Here is an 18,283-nt window from a genome sequence, read left to right on the forward strand (position 1 = left end):
TCACAGGAATTTTTTGGAATGCTTAAAACAAAAAAAGTGAACATTAACATTTTTTTCACAAAAAATTTACTTCAGATCCAGTTAGTTTTTTTTTTTTTTTTTTTAATTTTCTCAAGAGTAACAGGAGAAATTGGATCCCAAAAGTTGTGCAACTTTTCCTGAATACGCCGTTACCCCATATGAACCACTGTTTGGGCACACGGCAGAGCTCGTAAGGGAAGCATTGTCGTTTGACTTATTCAAAGAAAAATTGGCTGAAATTGATATCAGACGCCATGTCACATTTGGAGAGCCTCTGATGTGCCTAAACAGTGGAAACCCCCCACAAGTGACCCCATTTTGGAAACTAGACCCCCCCCCCCCCCCAGAGAATTTCTATAGATGTGTGGTGGGCACTTTGAACCCCCAGGTGCTTCACAGTAGATTCTAACATTGAACCGTGAAAATAATAAAATCACATTTTCCTCACAAAAATGTTATTTTAGCTCAGAATTTTGCATTTTCATAAGGGTAAAAGGAGAACTTGAGCCATACAATTTCAATGCAATTTCTCTTGAGTATGCCGGTAACCCCATATGTGGGGAACAGTGCAAAGCTCAGAAGGGAAGAGGTGGCATATCGGAGTTCAGATTTTGCTGGAATGGTTTGAGGGTGCCATGTCACATTGGCAGAGCCCCTGATGTGCCAGAACAATAGAAACCCCCTATATGTGAACTCATTTTACAAACTAGACTCTCCAATGAATTCATATAGGGGTGCAGTCATCATATTAACACCACATGTGCATGACAGAATTTTATACCATTGAGCGGTGAAGAAAGAATAAATTACATTTTTACCACTAAAATTTTGTTTTAGCCCCAAGTTTTTAATTTTTCTAAAGGGCTAATATGATTTTTTTTTTTTTTTTTTTTTTTTACAACAAACTGAGGTCCATTTTTTCCTGAGTGTGCCAATACCCAACAAGTAAATTGGGAAATATTTTTCAGGCATAGTGCAAAGCTCAGAAGGCCAGAAGCACAAGATTTTACTGTTATGGTTTGCAGGTGCCATGACCCACTGGGAGAGCCCATGAGGTGCTAGAACAGCAGAACCCCCCATAAGTGACCCCAATTTACAAAATACACCTCTTAATGAATTCATCTAGGGGTGCAGCAATCATATTGAAACTATGGGTGTGTCACAGCATTTTACTCTATTGGGCAGTGAAGACAAAATAACTAAATTTTTACCACCAAAATTTTGCTTTAGCAAAAGGTTTTACAGTTTAACACAAGAAGTGGGTAAAAATGGCACCATAATTTGTCCTACAATTTCTACTGAATGTGGCAATTCCCTTTACTACTTAGCCAGACTCCATATACAGAGCTCCTAATTGCTACAAGAGCAGAATCCCCCCCCTCAAGCGACCCCATTTGGGAAACTATACCCCATGGGGAATTTATCTATAGGTGTAGTGACTATTTTGACTTCATGGTGATTTTTCCAGAAACAAGCAGCAATGAATATTGCCGAATGAAAAGCGCAAACTGCCGTTGTAGTGACCAGTACGTTATGCCCAGCCTGTGCTTCTGGAGAAATGCACCCATAAGTTAGGCGGGCTGTCATTGCTTCAGAAATGTCAAACACGAATGCAATATGTGGTATAGGCACACTGGGACTCAGAAGGAAGGGGCATTTGGATTTGGAAGTGGAGAATTTGCTGAATTGTTTTTGGGCCGGTGAGGAGCCATTTCGTTTTCAAGAGCCTTTGTACTACCAATAACATGGAAGCCCCCTATACAGTATTTCCATTAACAGATGTCAGACCTGAGTTGGGGCTTGCTTTTTTCGTTGATTGAGTTAAAGCTTTTATTGGGAACATTTTACATAATGTTTGGGATAACATTTATCCAGTGCTCTACGCTGAGCACTTACTTTGGAGTGACGCGACTGATATGAAACCCCTGAGGGATCCATTCACTATAATGAGGCAGCAGAGTCTGGACACAGTCTAGCCTCTGTTCAGGGGTGTCCTTTTCAGAAGTGCACAAAAAACTGTGGCTGATGGCACTTTTATGCTATCCTAAAAATACAGACACGGCCGTGTCTGATCAAAGGTCAGTTGGCGACCACCGTGCCTCGACCTGCCTCACTATAGGGAATCTTCTGCTAGAGGTTCCGTCTGAATCGCGTATTTCAGTGATTTACACGGAAACCCCGTTGCAAGCGCCCAGCGCAGGACAAATGTACAACAAACCTTACTGCGATCTTTAGAGGTAGAATGAAGAAATAAACAGCAAGTGAAGAATTGGTTTTATTTATATTTTACACTGTTCCTCGTGTGGTTTAGTGATTAGGCGACTTTATTCTTCGGGTCGGTGCGATTACAGCAATACCAGATTTGGGCCTCTTTCACACATCCGTGTCTTTGGTATGTGTGGTGACAGTTTTCACATGTACCGGAGACACGTACACCCATTCTTACTTGCACATGTCAGTGTGTTTCCACGGACCGTGTGTCCGTGGGCAGAACACGCTGACATGGCCGGTTTTTAATGTCATCTGTGTGCGGGACGTTTTGCGGCCAGTGCTAACACACATGGATGTCATCCGTGTAACACGCATCAGCGCTTGGGAAGAAGCGTTACATCATTCTCGGCGATCAGCTTGAGCAAGGGAGAATAAGGAGTTACATTGAAGTGATAAAAGACAACAGGCGGCGGCTGTTGGGACTATTACTCCGCTAGCTCACGGTGGGGATCTATTACTCCCATCAGCCTACCCCTTCAGATAATAACAGTGACAGCAGGAGCGGCTGATGGGGGTATTCATCAGTCAATGCCTACGCTATAAATAAATAAAAAGAAAAAAAAAAAAAATGGCGTGGGTTCCCCCATATTTTCTATAACCAGCCAGTGAAAATTCACAGCGGGAGGTAACGTCATAGAGGTTACCTCCGGTGACTGAGGCTCCGTTCCCAGCCAGGGTAAACTGCGGCGAGATCCCCGCTAGCACCGTGAGCTAGCTGAGTAATAGTCCCATCAGCTGCTGCCTGCTGTCTCTTATTATTTAAATATAACTAATCATTCTCCCATGCTCGCACCGATTGCCAAGAATGATGAGAGCCATGTTCAGCACCCGATGCCGGGGAACAGCGCTTACTGTAACGCCTCTTCCCTGGTGCCCGTCCGTGTGGTACTGATGCGGCACATGCATGCCACTCGTGCCGCAAGTATTACACACACGGACATCTCCGGTATTCAAAAAATCAGGACGTGTGAAAGAGACCTTATAGTGGGTTTTAAGTTTGGCTGCTGTCACACGCAAAAAGACGCTTTTTATTGAAAAAAAAAAAAAAAAAAAAAAAAGCTATAATTTTTGCATATTTTGCCCCACAGAGTCATGTGAGGTCTTGTTTTTTGCGGGACGAGTTGACGTTTTTATTGGTACCATTTTTGGGCACATGTCATTTTTTGATCTCTTTCTATTCTGATTTTTAGGAGGCAGAATGAACAAAAACCAGCAATTCAGGAATTTCTTTTGGGCCGGGGGGGGGGGGGTTTGAGTTATACCGTTCCGTGTGGGGTAAAATAAGGAAGTTTTAGTCTTCGGGTCAGTACGATTACAGCGATACCTCATTTATATTGTTGTTTTGTGCTTTGTTGCCTTTATAGAATAAAAACGTTCATAGAAAAAAATTTTTTGCATCGGTTTATTCTGAGAGCTATAACTTTTATTTTTTCGCTGACGACGCTGTTTGGCAGCTTGTTTTTTGTGGGACAAGATGATGTTTTCAGCGGTACCATGTTTATTTATATCCGTCTTTTTGATTGCGTGTTATTCCACTTTGTTCGGCGACATGATGATAAAGCATTGCTTTTAGCCTTGCTTTTTTATTTTTTTGGTGTTCGTTAAAGGGGTTAACTAGTGGGACAGTTTTGTATGTCGGATAGTTGCGTACACGGCAATACCAAATATGAGAACTTTTATTGTTAATATTTTTTTTAATTCAAGTATTTAGATAGCGAATAAATATTGTTTTTTTTATTTTATTTTAAAATATTTTCACAATTTTTTTTTTTTTTTTTTTACACTTTGTCCCAATATGGGACAATCATTTTTTTGCAGGCTGATCGCTTCTGACATGCAGATGTAGCAGCCTCTCCATGCTACAGAAACGGTCAGCTCTGCACTGAGAGATTTGCTGATCATACAATGTGCATGATCAGCAAGTTTCCTAGCTCTGGTGACCCAGATGTCGTCATGACGACATTGGATGACCATGGCAATGATCGGGACCCTGTGTCACGCCACGGGGTCTCTGATACAAAACCAGAGGGGCTGTCAGCCCTCTGTCAACTTCCACAATGCTGTGATTGTGTTCGATTGCAGCATTTTGGAGGTTTAAGTGCCGGGAGCGGTCTGTGACTGGTACCGGCACTTAATGCTGGGTGTCAGCTGTCAGAATCAGCTGACACCTGGTAGCAACTGACCGCGAACCCCCCGTGTGCGCGGGCAATCACGATGACGTAATATTCAGTCCATGGTCAAATAGGCCCAGGGCACAAGGACGGAAAATTACGTCCGATGTCATAAAGGGGTTAAATAGGATAATTACAAAAATAAACTTAAAATGATGCGTAGTTGAGCAACAAAGCAGGAAATTTATGGAAAAGAAATCCAACCCGATATAACTTATGGGCTACGACTAAATAGGGGGATCCAGTAATTGTGAAAGCCTGCTCTTCTACAGCAATATATGACGATGTAATGCAATTGGTTTTACTGGCTGCAAAATTAGTTACCAGAATCTGTCAGTGAGCTCGCTATGACAAATTTGTAACACTTACCTGTCTTCTCCCAAGCTCTTCTCAGCTAACATATAACCACACATGGCTTGCAGACACACTTTTTGTTCTGGCAACTAAACCACTAAAATCTATTACGTATGCAAATGAGGGGGCTTCAGTGCACAGAAAGAAACCCACTCACACCAGCTAGGTGTCCTAGGAAGCATAGAAGGACTAGTTGTGGAATAGAAAGTGGAAAAAGATGATCCAGCTTTCAAAAGGCAAATATTTATTGATTAAAAAGATTCCATCGTGTGTAGACAGAGCTATGGATGTTCGAAAAGCATAGCTGTGTCTACACCCATGATGGAATATTTTAATCAATAAATATAATTGCCTTTTGGAAGCTGGATCACCTTTTTCGGCTTCAGTGCACCATTGGCGTGTCCAAGGATGCAGTGCCCCATTACACCCCTATAATTTGAATACTAAGCACTTAAATCAAGCATTCAAGTGCGTGTTACCTTAACTCAGTCAGTGGCTCTGTACCTCCGCTCAATGTCATTACCGCCACTGGTTTGCAGACTTCATTCTGTACCATATTATAGACAGGTGTTGTGCCAACACTGAGTGGTTCTAAGCTCCTGCAATGTCTGTGTGTAGGTGCAAAGCTGCTGACTGAGTTTGGGCAAGATGTGACCAAGTGCTCAGAATGCAAATTGAGAGGGATGCAACGTTGCACCCTGACTGTAGCCACACCAAGACTTCATGTCAAGGTACGTGTGAAATACTTTTTTATTTTTCCTTTTGGCAACTAAAACTTAATTCTATCTTGCCCTAGTCAGGGAGGCCTACTTGTAGTGTGTAAACAGGACAGTCTGCGTAAAGGAAGTTATCCCCTTTTCCCTTGGTGTCCAAATTGTACAGTTCTATAAAACATACCTCCTCCCCTAGTTTTTGTCTGGAATTCTGCAGGTCATTCCTTTCTTGTGTAACACTTTCTACTACTTTGGTGAGTTCAAGCATTTTCTGAGAAGTTGCCACTTTTTCTCTCTCAGCTTCTTTCAATTCAAAGTCCTTGCTCTTTAAGGCCTCAACAACCTGCTCCAATTCAGTAGTCAGATTTTGCTTAAACATGTCAAAACCACATCTGTCTTCAGCAGCTTTGTCCAGGATATTAATTTTTTCTTGTAATTCTCCCTCTAGCGCAGAGGACTTTGTGGAGATAAACAGATATATATATAAAAAAAAAAACACAGCAAAAACATGAAAACAAGTGAGACATCCCTGCAAATATGGCTGCTATTCAGCAATTTACAATGGGGAAATTCATACCTTTTCTTCAAGCAATGAAATATCATTTGTCAGTTTTTCCACTCTATGCTTCTGCTGCTGAAGTTCTCCTTGAGCCTTCTGAAGATTATCTTGGATTTCTGTAGACTGAAGGGTGAAAAATGCTGCTCTTAAAATCAGGCTATCTATACTAAAAGTGGTGAGTTTAGATGCACTTCTAATCAACCCTGCAACTAAGAAGGGCATTTTTTGAATCAGTAACTCGAATGGCTACAGGTATATTCCAGATTTACATAAAATTGATGATTATGTGATTATTTTTGCCTAGACACCTATATGGCCTGTGAGGTAGTGAGGTCAATCATATACAACGATTGTTAGGTGACCCCAAGATGTACATAGAAACATACTGAACCCACAGGAGAGCTTTATAATTACAGCCACAGCTGTGGTTACAAACAAAAAATAAAAGTCAGTGTGGACTTGGTCAAGCTATTTAATGAAGTCAGATTTAGGAACACAGAACATGGGCTTTTATTTGTAAAGAGATCTGTAGGAAGGTAGTGGGACGGATCTCACTCCACTTATGGTCTTGGGAGTTGCCCATGTTCAAGATACCCTTTTAAACTTTCAGGTAAGGGTTGGGTGTGTCTGTGTTGGTTTGCAAGAAGCAGAGCAGGAGTTTCTGTGTATGCCTGTCTGTGAAATTAAACAGACTAGAGCCTAGACTAGAGCAAAGCCATTACCGCACCCGTGAGTTATACTGTGGTGCAGTTGCTAACAGATTGATATGGACGTTCTGGCTGTTATCTGGATGATAATGTTTGGATTTATTTTGCAAGTTGGCAAATAAAGACATTTAAGCTGAACTTTCTTGGGTTGCTGTCATTACCGCACAAATGTGAAAGCCGCTGCCTTACATATAGTGGAGAGTTCAGTCAGTGTGAATTGATGCATACCCCAAAGAAAACCGCATGTCTGTGATTAAGCCGGCTACCCTGCACTCAGGCCTGCAGAGATGGAGGAACTACTGAAGTAGCTGATCCTCATTGTGCAGCAGAAGTTCCAGCAGCAACAGCAGACTAACAACCTGATTCTACAACAGATTGCGGCTCTGCAAGAGATGCCCCCCACCACCGACCGTCCAGAGGCCCGGGACAAGGTCAAGTCGGCGCTGAAGATTAGTCCGAAGGACGACATGGAAGCCTTTTTCACTGTGTTAGGCTGGGGTCACACGAGAAACTCGCACAAGTCACCCGCCTCAATACCTGGCACTGCAGCCGGCACTCGGGACTGGAGTGTGTGGCTGCATGTATTTCTATGCAGCTGAACGCTCGGGTCCAGAGTGCCGGCGGCAGCGCCGGGTATTGAGGAGAGTTTCTCGCATTGCAGTTGCAAACGTGACTCTGGCTTTAGAGAGAAAAGCAGGGCAGGACAGTTAGCCAATCTCCCAGTGGGCTGAAGTCGTGTCCCTGTTCCCAATGGGAGATGCTCAGAAGGCCTATTTTGACGGCACCCAGGACGACGCCCAGAACTATGGAAAGCTCAAAAAAGGGTATAAGTCGACCCCTTGGTGTGAACATGTCTGGTAGCCATACAGAGATGGGAGGGCAAGGGAACCCAGGCAATCAGGTGATTAGACTGATAGAACGTTATATGGCCACCCAGGACTTGGTATGGGACCCTGCCCCATTGCGGACATCATGCCGGTTCCTTCAAGCTCAAGAGCATGGAAACAACCCTCTGTTGGGGTCAGTCAGAACCGAGCCCATAATGATGGTGGCAGGAGACCAATTTCCCCTAAAGCGGTCTCGTGGACTAGCGGTACCAAGGATAGGGCATGTGGCTGCCAACTGACCACTGATTGCTGAACCTAGATACCAGGCGAGCCAACTCACAGTCCATATTTAAGCCCAGGCAGTCTACACCACGGACGCTGTCACCCCAGGTGATGAAGCCCATCTGCGCCAGGTGCACATCAACAGACACCAGGCGGATGCGCTCTTGGACTCTGGGAGCCTAATGACATTTGTCAATGGGTTATTGACTTCAGAGTTAGAACCCACTGGGGGGGAAAAAAAAAAAAAAAATCAGGGTAATTTGCATACACAACAAACTTTGGGAATATCCGAAAGAGGTGGTCACCTTTTCCACCCCGGGAAGAGAAAACCTAAGCAACTATATCATAAAAATCTGTTAAAAGCATTGAAAGACTGGGAATGTATAGTTACAGACGAGATACTCGTCATATCTACTTTAGACCCTCTGACACCAGTCTGCAAAGAGGCCAGGAATGAAGTAAAGATAAGCGACACGCTCTCTAAACTGTAGCGATGGGAGGCTTGGAAATTAGTGCAGCAGAATACGGACATTCTCCGAACTGCCAGGACGTACATCTGTAATCCACCACGACATTGTCATTGAGCCTCTGGTAAGGGTACGAATAAAACTGCACCGTGTGCCGGAGGCAAGCCATCGCAGCTGAGGTCAAACAAATGCTCCAGTTAGGAGTTATTGAGGAGCCCAGGAGTGAGTGGACTAATCTACTGTACGGATTCCAAAGCCGGACGTATCGTTACAATTTTGTGAGGATTTCTGGAAACTTCGTGAAGCGTCAAAATTTGATCTTTATCCAATGCCCCAGGTAGATGAGTTGATTGAGAGACCGAGACAGGCCCAATACTCCACAACACTTGATCTGACCAATGGTTACTGGCAGGTACTTCTGACAGATGGCAAAGGAAGAGTCCACCTTCATTATGCCAGATGGTCTCTTTCACTATGTCGTCTTGCCTTTTGGGTTACACGAGGCTCTGGCCATGTTCCAGAGGCTGATGGACACAGTTTTAGAGCCCCATCAGAAGTATGAGTCAGCGAACCTTGATGATAATATTATCTATAGTAACTACTGGCATACCCACGTGTCCGAGGTACAAGCGGTAGTGGACTCCCCTCAGAGTTGCGGGCTTGACTGCAAACTTCAAAAAAAGTGCAATAGGTCTTGTGGAAGGCAGTTATCTGGGGTACGTGACTGGCTGAGGGGGTTATCAAAACCCAAAGAGAAAATCAAGGCCATTCAAAATTGGCCCGAGTCGCATACTACGAAATAGGTAAGAGCACTCTTCGGAATCATCGGATAGTTCAAAAGGTTTATACCTAATTTTGCAAGGAGACGGGCACCTTTGACCGCTCTCTTAAAAAGAAAATCAGTCATGTTTCGTGGAAACCTAAGGTGGAGGAAGCATTCTAGTCCATTAAGTTGGCGTTGTGCGGACAGCCCGTCCTCATCATCCCCAACTATAGGAACAGTTTTATTATTACAAAGTATGCCTCTGAAGTAGGCTTAAGAGGAGCTTAAGAGGAACATAAAGTCACATACTTGAGTAGAAAACTTAAGGCGTCATAGACATAATGGAAAACAGAATTAACAGGCTAGAAGGGCATAATTTGATTTTATTCTACAATTTATGGGGAGAGGGAAGGGGATGTTTAAGTCAAATGTGAAAATTGTCCTGGTAGCAAAATGGTTAAAGCAACATTGCACTAAGTTTAGCTTCATTTTTTCCTTTACCAGTTTTTGCAATTCTTCATTTCTCAGCTCCATTTTATTCCGCTCCTCGGATGCAGCTTTCAGTTGTGCGGTGAGGTCAAAAATTTTTTGGCCAGCTTCTGATCCCTCTTTTTCACACTTGTCCAGAGCCAGTTTTTTGGTCTCTATTTCTTTGTGAAGATCTTCCCGCTCTAATAGCAGTTTCTCCTTTGACAGCTCAATAATCTCTCTTTCACTATTGGCTTCCTTCAAAAGCAAAACAGTTTCCTGCAATTGGTTCTCAACTGAAGACGACTGGTAGAGAGAGAAAAAAAAAAAAAAAAAAAAAGGAAAACACAAAGATGCTATGCTATATCATATCTATGGAATATGAACAGAAGATAAAGTATTGATACGGACACCATACCTTTTGTTCTAAAGATGCAGTTTTACATGTTAGCTCTTCTACCATCTGTATCTGCTGCCGAAGATCGTCTTGTGCCTTCCTAAGATCATCTTGAGTTTCTATAGACTAAGAAAGAAAACACAAGAGGACTCAGAAACTGCTCACAATTCATAAGGCAACTTGCTGTATTTAAAAGCACCATGGAGCTCATGATGTTACGGAACATAATGCAGAAATACAAAATCTGTAGTTTTATATCTTATAGAGGTAGCTTATCTTTGGTATCAGACATCCCTCTGGAGGAGACACGTTATCCCAAGGCAGGTCCATCTGCATCCCACACATGTAATAAAATGGCATCCGCTTCATGGGTGTGCTGCACATCACGAGAGGTCTTTAGAATTGCCTTGAGATGACGTATTCCAGCCAGAAAGGGGGAGACCGCACCTGTAGTATTTTTAGAAAATAATGCAAAAACACAAAGAAATGCATGTAGGTGCATAATCAGAAAGGTTATCCCCGCAATATAAACTACTAGTGGACAATTAGTGGGGTAAAAACTGCCGACAAGTTGCCTTATTGGAAGAATCATCCTTAATTATTAATGAACTATACAATGTCACAAGCTCGGGGCGTGGCCTAGCCTGCGATGTGAGCGGTCGCAGCTTAGAGCTCTCCCACCTGCAAAATGGATTGTGGGCCGAGACAGCCGCATTGCTGAGCTCACTGAACACCGGAGCCAGCTTGAGGAATACCCCTGAACCACGTGGGTGTAACCGGAGTTGTGCGGAACGCAGCTCTGACCCGTTATTAAGGTTGAAGGAAGACTTTAAGTCCATCTAGTTCAACCCATATCCTAACCTAACTTGCCCTAACATGTTGATCCAAAGGAAGGCAAAAAAAAAAAAAACCCATATGGCAAACCGTAAGCTTCACATTGGGAAAAAAATTCCTTCCTGATTCCACATACGGCAATCAGACTAGCTCCCTGGATCAACACAGTATCAAGGAAACTAGTGTATGTAAGGTTCACATTTGCGGATGGCCGAGCTGCGGAGGGTTGCAGACTTCCTCCGTGAAGCTCCACCCACTGCTGCACCTTCTCCGGTCAAGTCCGCCTACGTCTGCATGCGACCTGCGTACCTATCTTTAACATTGGTTACGCAGGTCGTGTGGATGTACGTGGATGCCTCCGCATGAGTCGTTTTGACTATGTTACAGATAGGTACGCAGGTCGCATGCAGACGTAGGCGGTGCTGACCGGAGGTGCAGCAGTGGGCAGAGCTTCACTGAGGAAGTCCGCAGCTCGGCCATCCGCAAATGTGAAACTAGCCTCACCTGTAACATACTTTTCAAGAAAGGCATCCAGTCCCCTCTTAAATTTTTAGTAGGGAATCACTCATTACAACATCATATGGCAGAGAGTTCCATAGCCTCACTGCTCTTACAGTAAAGAATCCGCGTCTGTGATTATGCTTAAACCTTCTTTCCTCCAGACATAGAGGATGCCCCCTGGTCCCCGTCTCAGGTCTATGAGTAAAAAGGTCATTAGAAAGGTTTTGGTACTGTCCCCTCATATATAAAATAAGATCACCCCTAAGCCTTCGTTTTTCCCAACTAAATAACCCCAGGTGTAATAACCTGTCTTGGTATTGCAGACCCCCCAGTTCCCTAATAACCTTGGTCGCTCTTCTCTGTACCCGCTCCAGTTCAGCTATGTCTTTCTTATACACCGGAGACCAGAACTGTACGCAGTATTCTAATGTGGTCCCACTAGTGACTTGTACAGAGGTAAAATTATGTTCTCCTCATGAGCATCTATGCCTCTTTTAATGCATCCCATTTTCTCTATCGCTTCATTGGGGGACACAGACCATGGGTGTATGCTGCTGCTGCCACTAGGAGGCTGACACTATGCACAAAAAAAGGTTAGCTCCTCCTCCGCACTATACACCCCACCAACCGGCAGGAATTTCCTCAGTTTAGCTTAGTGTCAGTAGGATGTGGACACGGGTCTTATTAGACCCATATCTACCTCGGTGTGCGTCGTTCCTTTTCAGGGTCCCAGAGGGATACAGTGTGATCAGTCACAACTGTACTCCCACAAAGACTGAGTACGGCGTGTACTGCCACCCCGTATCCTCATAGCTCTCCGCAGCAGGACCATTGCACAGGTGCGTGCCAGCTATACGGATGTCCTTGCCCCCCGCCTCCCACCCAATCGCCTACTAGAGCCTGTCGGTCGGACGAGGCGCGGACACGGGGGGGAAAATAGACTAAGACAGCGTTGGATTTACAAGGTACCTTTATTGAAGACACCACTGGAGGATTCTTTGGAGCGGCACAGGGCAGTGCCGCAGGGTCCTCAGCTGCCTGCGCCTCCCGGCGGCCGCCACACTTCTATTGCGCCACAAGACAGGCCCCGGCTGCGGGCCTTGTTCCCCCCCCCCGCCGCCTTCATTCTTATGCGGGCGTATCCTGAGGGTTTTTTTTGGGGCGGCGGTTTCTTCTTGGGTGGCCGTGGCAGCGCCGCTGCAGGACTTCCGCGCCGCCCCGCGCTGACAGGCGGCCGCCGATACTAATTTAGTCCCCGGCTTCATTTCGGGCCTACTTGGCCGTCGCGGCCACGCCCCCCGCCCTCTCTTATAGGCGGGCTGCTCTCCCGCCCGTTCTAGGACCACCCACCCTCCTAGCCTGTAGCTGGGCAGCGGGCGGTCTTCTCTTCGGGTCAGGCGGCTAGCTCCGCCCTTCTTCTCTCCTGAACCACGCATTCCTTTTACCTCAGGCTGCCGCCATCTTTGCAGCCTGTCAGCCGGACGCTGACGTTATCCTCTACTGCGGCCCTGCATCTCAGACGAGCTGGGCACATCGCCTTTCGGGACACCGGACCGTGAGTAGCTCTGCAATTGCAGACTGACACCCTCTGCCTTCTGTCCCCCAACCTTCCGGCATCTCCTCAGGGTTCTTTCTTCTTTCATTATGTCTAACCCCAAGCCAGAACGTGCCCGTCCGCCAGCAGCACCCACTGGAACTTTGGTCAAGTTCTTTGCATGTTCCTCTTGTAATCGCAAACTTCCCTCAGGTCAGCCCACTCCCCTCTGCTTAGACTGCAGTAATCCCATTCAGCCGGATGCCGTCCAAGAACCATCTATTGCGCCACGTGAGAGTGAACCCCCCCATTCCTGGCTGGGCCTCTTCTCTATCACAATCAGTGGCGGACCTCACCAGGGTGTCTCAGTCCCTAGTGGACGTTCTTGATAAGTTGCCCCTGGACACTTCTGCAGGGTCCAGCAGGTCGCAAGGGGTTCCATCTGAGCCAGCCAGGAGAAGCAGCAAAAGACCCAGGCAGGATCTCCGGCCGGAATCCTCTCCTGACCTGGTCTCTCCACATAGTCCTTCCCAGTAGTCGTCTTCCCGTGCCTCCTCACCCCAGTCCGGTGAAGCGTTCTCGGATGAGTCATCCGAAGAGATTTTAGAGCTGGATTCGGACCAGGACATGAAGTTTACGGTACAGAACCTCATTGCTGCGATTAACCACACCTTCGAAATACAGACTCCCCTGCGAAACCCTCAGATCAGGAGGTTTCGTTCAGACGGGCAGAAAAACCTTCCAGAGTCTTCGCCTCCCACTCTGAGTTTGGCAAGAGCCTTACCAGGGAGAGAGAAAATCCGACCAGACGCTTTCAAAGAGGGAAGCGCCTCGGCGTGCTCTATCCATTTTCAAAAGAGCTCACCGACAACTGGTCGGCTTCCCCCTCTGTAGAGGCTCCCGTGTCCAGACTATTTTAACACGGTCCTCCCGATTTCAGGTGTGGTGTCGCTAAAGGATTCTAATGACAGAATTATAGAATCCTTAGCAAAGTCAGCATTCGAAGCGGCGGCGCTAAGCCCAGCCTTCGCTTCATCTTGGGTAGCAAAAGCCATAGCTACTTGGGCGGAGGATCTCCGCAAGGGCATCCTAGATAAAGCCCAACCGGAGCAATTGGCCGAACTGGCTAACCAGATCTCCCATGCAGGGGATTATCTGCTCTCTGCCTCCTTGGATGCCGCATCTTGCGCGGCTCAGGCGTCCAGCAACGTGATGGCAATTCGGCGTACAATTTGGCTCAAGGCTTGGCAGGCGGATTTGTCTTCAAAAAAGTCCCTTACCAATCTGCCTTTTCAGGGAGCGTGTCTCTTTGGATCCCAGCTGGACCAGATTATTAAGGACACCACTTGAGGCACAAGTTGTTCCTATCTTCAAACAGGGGGAAAAGGTGGACCCAGGCAACTATAGGCCGGTGAGTCTGACTTCAATACCAGGAAAGATCTTTGAACAAATTATTAAACATGTATGTCAGTACCTGGATAAGAATGAAGTGATTAAACAGAGTCAGCATGGGTTTGTAACTAATAAGTCATGTTAGACTAACTTAATTTCCTTCTATGACGGAATCACTGATTGGGTGGATCAAGGAAATGCTGTAGATATATTTTATCTTGACTTCAGCAAAGCATTTGACAAAGTATCTCATACAATCATTATTGAAAAAATGACTAAGTATGGAATGGACAAGGCAACTGTTAGGTGGATTCATAACTGGCTTAGTGATCGGACCCAAAGAGTGGTCGTAAATGGCTGCACATCCAGTTGGAAGAATGTCTCAAGTGGGGTACCACAGGGCTCTGTCCTGGGCCCTGTATTGTTCAACATCTTTATCAACGATTTAGATGAAGGAATTGAGGGTAAACTGATTAAATTTGCTGATGACACAAAGCTAGGCGGGATAGCTAATACTAGCGAAGAGAGAGAGGATTCAAAAAGATATAAATAAACTGGAGAAGTGGGCAGCAACTAACAGAATGGTTTTTAACAGGGAGAAATGCAAAGTACTACATCTGGGCAATAAAAATGAAAAAAAGCATATACAGAATGGGAGGAGTAGGGCTAAGCAACAGCACATGTGAAAAAGACTTGGGTATACTAATAGGTCACAGACTGAATATGAGTCAACAGTGTGATGCAGCAGCAAAAAAGGCAAATGCAATTCTAGGATGTATTAACAGAAGCATACAGTCTAGATCACGTGACGTCATTATTTCCCTGTACTCCTCTTTGGTCAGACCTCATCTGTAATATTGTGTCCAGTTTTGGGCACCACATTTAAAAAAAAACGACATCAACAAACTGGAGCAAGTTCAGAAAAGAGCGACCAGAATGGTGACCGGTCTGCAAACCCTGTCTTATGAGGAAAGGTTGCAGGAATTGGGAATGTTTAGTTTGCAAAAGAGAAGACTGAGAGGAGACTTAATAGCTGTCTACAAATATCTAAAGGGCTGTCACATTGTAGAAGGATCATCTTTATTCTCATTTGCACAAGGAAAGACTAGAAGCAATGGGATTAAACTGAATGGGAGGAGACACAGATTAGATATTAGAAAACTTTTTGACAGAGTGATCAATGAGTGGAACAGGCTGCCACGAGAAGTGGTGAGTTCTCCTTCAATGGAAGTCTTCAAACAGAGGCTGGACAGACATCTGACTGGGATGATTTAGCGAATCCTGCTTTGAGCAGAGGGTTGGACCAGATGGCCCAGGAGGTCCCTTCCAACTCTACGATTCCAAGTTCCCTCCTCCCTCAGTCCAAGCCTCGTAGGCCTCAGCTAAGGCGTCAGTTTCGGCCCTTTCGGCCTAACCAACAGAGGCCGCAGGCACGCCAGGATAGAAAGAAGGTCTCCTTCAGACCCACTCGCTCCTGGCGATCTCACTCATTCCAGGGCAGATCCTCCAGGTCCAGATCTGGTCGGTCCACATCAGCAAGACTATCAACGAAGTCCCGTGGGTCCTTCCCAACTGGGTGGTCGACTCCTTTTCTTCAGAGACGTCTGGCTTGCCTCAGTAGAGGACGCTTGGGTCAGGGAAGTTGTATCCTCAGGATACAAGATAGTTTGTTTCTCATCCCCGGGATCGTTTCTTCGCGTCCCGACCTCCAAAAGACCCTGCCTTAGTTCCGGGTTTCTTTGCATCCATCACCTCTCACCTCAGTTCCGGGGTGATTTTGCCCGTTCCCGAATCAGAACGTTTCACAGGGTTTTATTCAAACCTGTTTGTAGTGCCGAAAAAAGACGGTGCAGTTCATCCCATCCTGGATCTCAAGTTACTGAACAAGAGGGTCCGACTGCTTCATTTCAGGATGGAGTCTCTTCGGTCGGTAATCGCTTCCATGGAGGCGCAGGAGTTCATGTGTTCAACAGACATTCAAGATGCCTATCTACATGTTCCCATCGTTCCCGGGCATCAGAGATTCCTGCGTTTTGCGATTCACCAGGACCACTACCAGTTCGTTGCACTGCCGTTCGGTCTCGCCACCGCACCCAGAGTTTTTACAAAGATCATGGCGGCATTGATGGCCTTGTTGAGGATCAGAGGTCTCGTTCTTTTTCCGTACCTCGACGACATTCTGATCAAAGCTCCGTCTTTTCACAAGGCTCGCCAAAGTCTTACCATCCTCCTCGACACCCTGTCCAATTTTGGGTGGCTCGTCAACAAAAAGAAGTCCTGCCTTGTTCCGACACAACGTCTGGTGTTTCTGGGCCTATTGTTCGACACTCGTCGATCGAGGGTTTTTCTCCCAGAGGAGAAGATAGTTTCTCTGCAGTGAGATGTACGATCGCTGCAGACCACACGACTTCCATCTCTCCGGACAACCATGAAAGTTCTAGGAAAGATGGTGGCGTCGACAGACGCGATTCCCTTTGCTCAATTTCACTCCAGACCCCTCCAACAGGCCATCCTGTCTCAGTGGAACAGGTCTGTTCTTTCCCTGGAACGTCCAATTCGCCTTTCATACCAGGTCAGGCAGTCCCTCATTTGGTGGCAGACGTCACCTCTCATTGCCCTAGGATGGTCATTCCTTCTCATTCACTGGCAGATTGTGACAACGGATGCCAGCCTCCTCGGCTGGGGGGCAGTATTTCGCAATCACACTGTTCAGGGTCGGTGGTCGACTAGAGACAGCTCTACCGATCAACGTCCTCGAGATACGGGCGATCTGTCTCTCGTTCACTGGGAGAGACTTCTCAGGGGCCTGCCAATCCGTATTCAGACAGTCTGCCACAGCAGTGGCATATATCAACAACCAGGGGGGGACACGGAGTGCCTCAGCCCTAGCGGAAGTGTCCAAAATTCTTCACTCGGCAGATGTTTCAGTTCCAACAATATCCGTGGTGCACATTCCCGGCGTGGACAACTGGGCCGCCGATTTTCTCAGCCGCGGGGGTCTCACGGCGGGAGAGTGGTCCTTACATCCGGATGTATTTCATCAGCTTTGCCGTCATTGGGGAACTCTGGACATAGACCTGCTGGCGTCTCGCCTCAACAGGAAAGTCCCACAGTTTGTATCCAGGGCTCGAGATCCTCTCGCCGTGGGCGCCGACGCTCTGACCATTCCTTGGTCTCAGTTCGAGCTCCCCTGCCTGTTCCCTCCCCTTCCCCTTCTTCCCAAGCTGTTGAAGAAAATCAAAGCAGAAGGAATTCCAGTCATCCTCATCGCCCCGAATTGGCCCAGGTGGTCTTGGTTCGCGGACATCGTCAACCTTCTCGCGGACGCCCCCTGGAAGCTTCCAGACAGGGCAGATCTGCTGTCTCAGGGCCCGATTTGCCACTCCAATTCTCGGCTGCTCAATTTGACGGCGTGGCTGTTGAGACCAAGGTTCTAAAACGATCAGGTTTTTCTGATCGGGTTATTCATACCATGATCCAGGCCAGAAAGCCAGTGTCTTCCAAAATTTATTACCGTACTTGGAAAGCCTATTTCACTTGGTACAAGGCCAATAACATTCCGCCCATGTCCGTTTCTTCAGGCAGGCCTTGATGCGGGCCTTGCCCTCAGCTCTTTAAAAAGTCAAGTCTCGGCGCTATCCATTTTGTTCCAGAAAACATTGGCCTCCCGTCCTCAGGGCAAGACATTCCTTCAGGGAGTGGCTCATGCGGCTCCTCGGTACCGTGCGCCCGTACATCCATTGGATCTTAATCTGGTTCTCGAGGTTCTGCAAGGTCCTCCCTTTGAACCTCTCAGGGAAGTTTCCCCATCTCTCCTTTCATGGAAAGTAGCCTTCCTAGTAGCCGTTACCTCCATCCGGCGCGTGTCGGAATTGGCCCTTTCTTGTCGTTCCCCTTTCTTGGTGCTCCACCAGGACAAGGTAGTTCTACGGACTCCGCCTTCTTTCCTTCCTAAGGTGGTGTCCACTTTCCACCTGAATGAGGATATTGTTCTCCCGTCCTTTTGTCCGGGTCCAACTCAC

General features: G+C 46.4%; 1 protein-coding gene across 10 annotated transcripts in view; it reads right to left on the reverse strand.

Moving 5' to 3' along the window:
- CENPE (centromere protein E) overlaps positions 1–18,283 on the reverse strand; it is a 205,722-nt gene that overhangs the window by 37,776 nt on the left and 149,663 nt on the right. For all 10 annotated transcript variants that reach the window (XM_073571801.1, XM_073571795.1, XM_073571802.1 and 7 more), the window contains 4 exons: positions 10,022–10,126; positions 9,637–9,909; positions 6,108–6,212; positions 5,715–5,987 (listed from right to left, as the gene is read on the reverse strand). In XM_073571801.1, the coding sequence (XP_073427902.1) occupies positions 5,715–5,987; positions 6,108–6,212; positions 9,637–9,909; positions 10,022–10,126 (756 nt within the window). The remainder of the gene's footprint in view (positions 1–5,714; positions 5,988–6,107; positions 6,213–9,636; positions 9,910–10,021; positions 10,127–18,283) is intronic.

The sequence above is a fragment of the Dendrobates tinctorius genome, unplaced genomic scaffold (genome assembly GCF_039654945.1).
Source record: "Dendrobates tinctorius isolate UK_male_01 unplaced genomic scaffold, ASM3965494v1 ptg000030l, whole genome shotgun sequence".
Taxonomy (NCBI): Eukaryota; Metazoa; Chordata; class Amphibia; order Anura; family Dendrobatidae; genus Dendrobates; species Dendrobates tinctorius.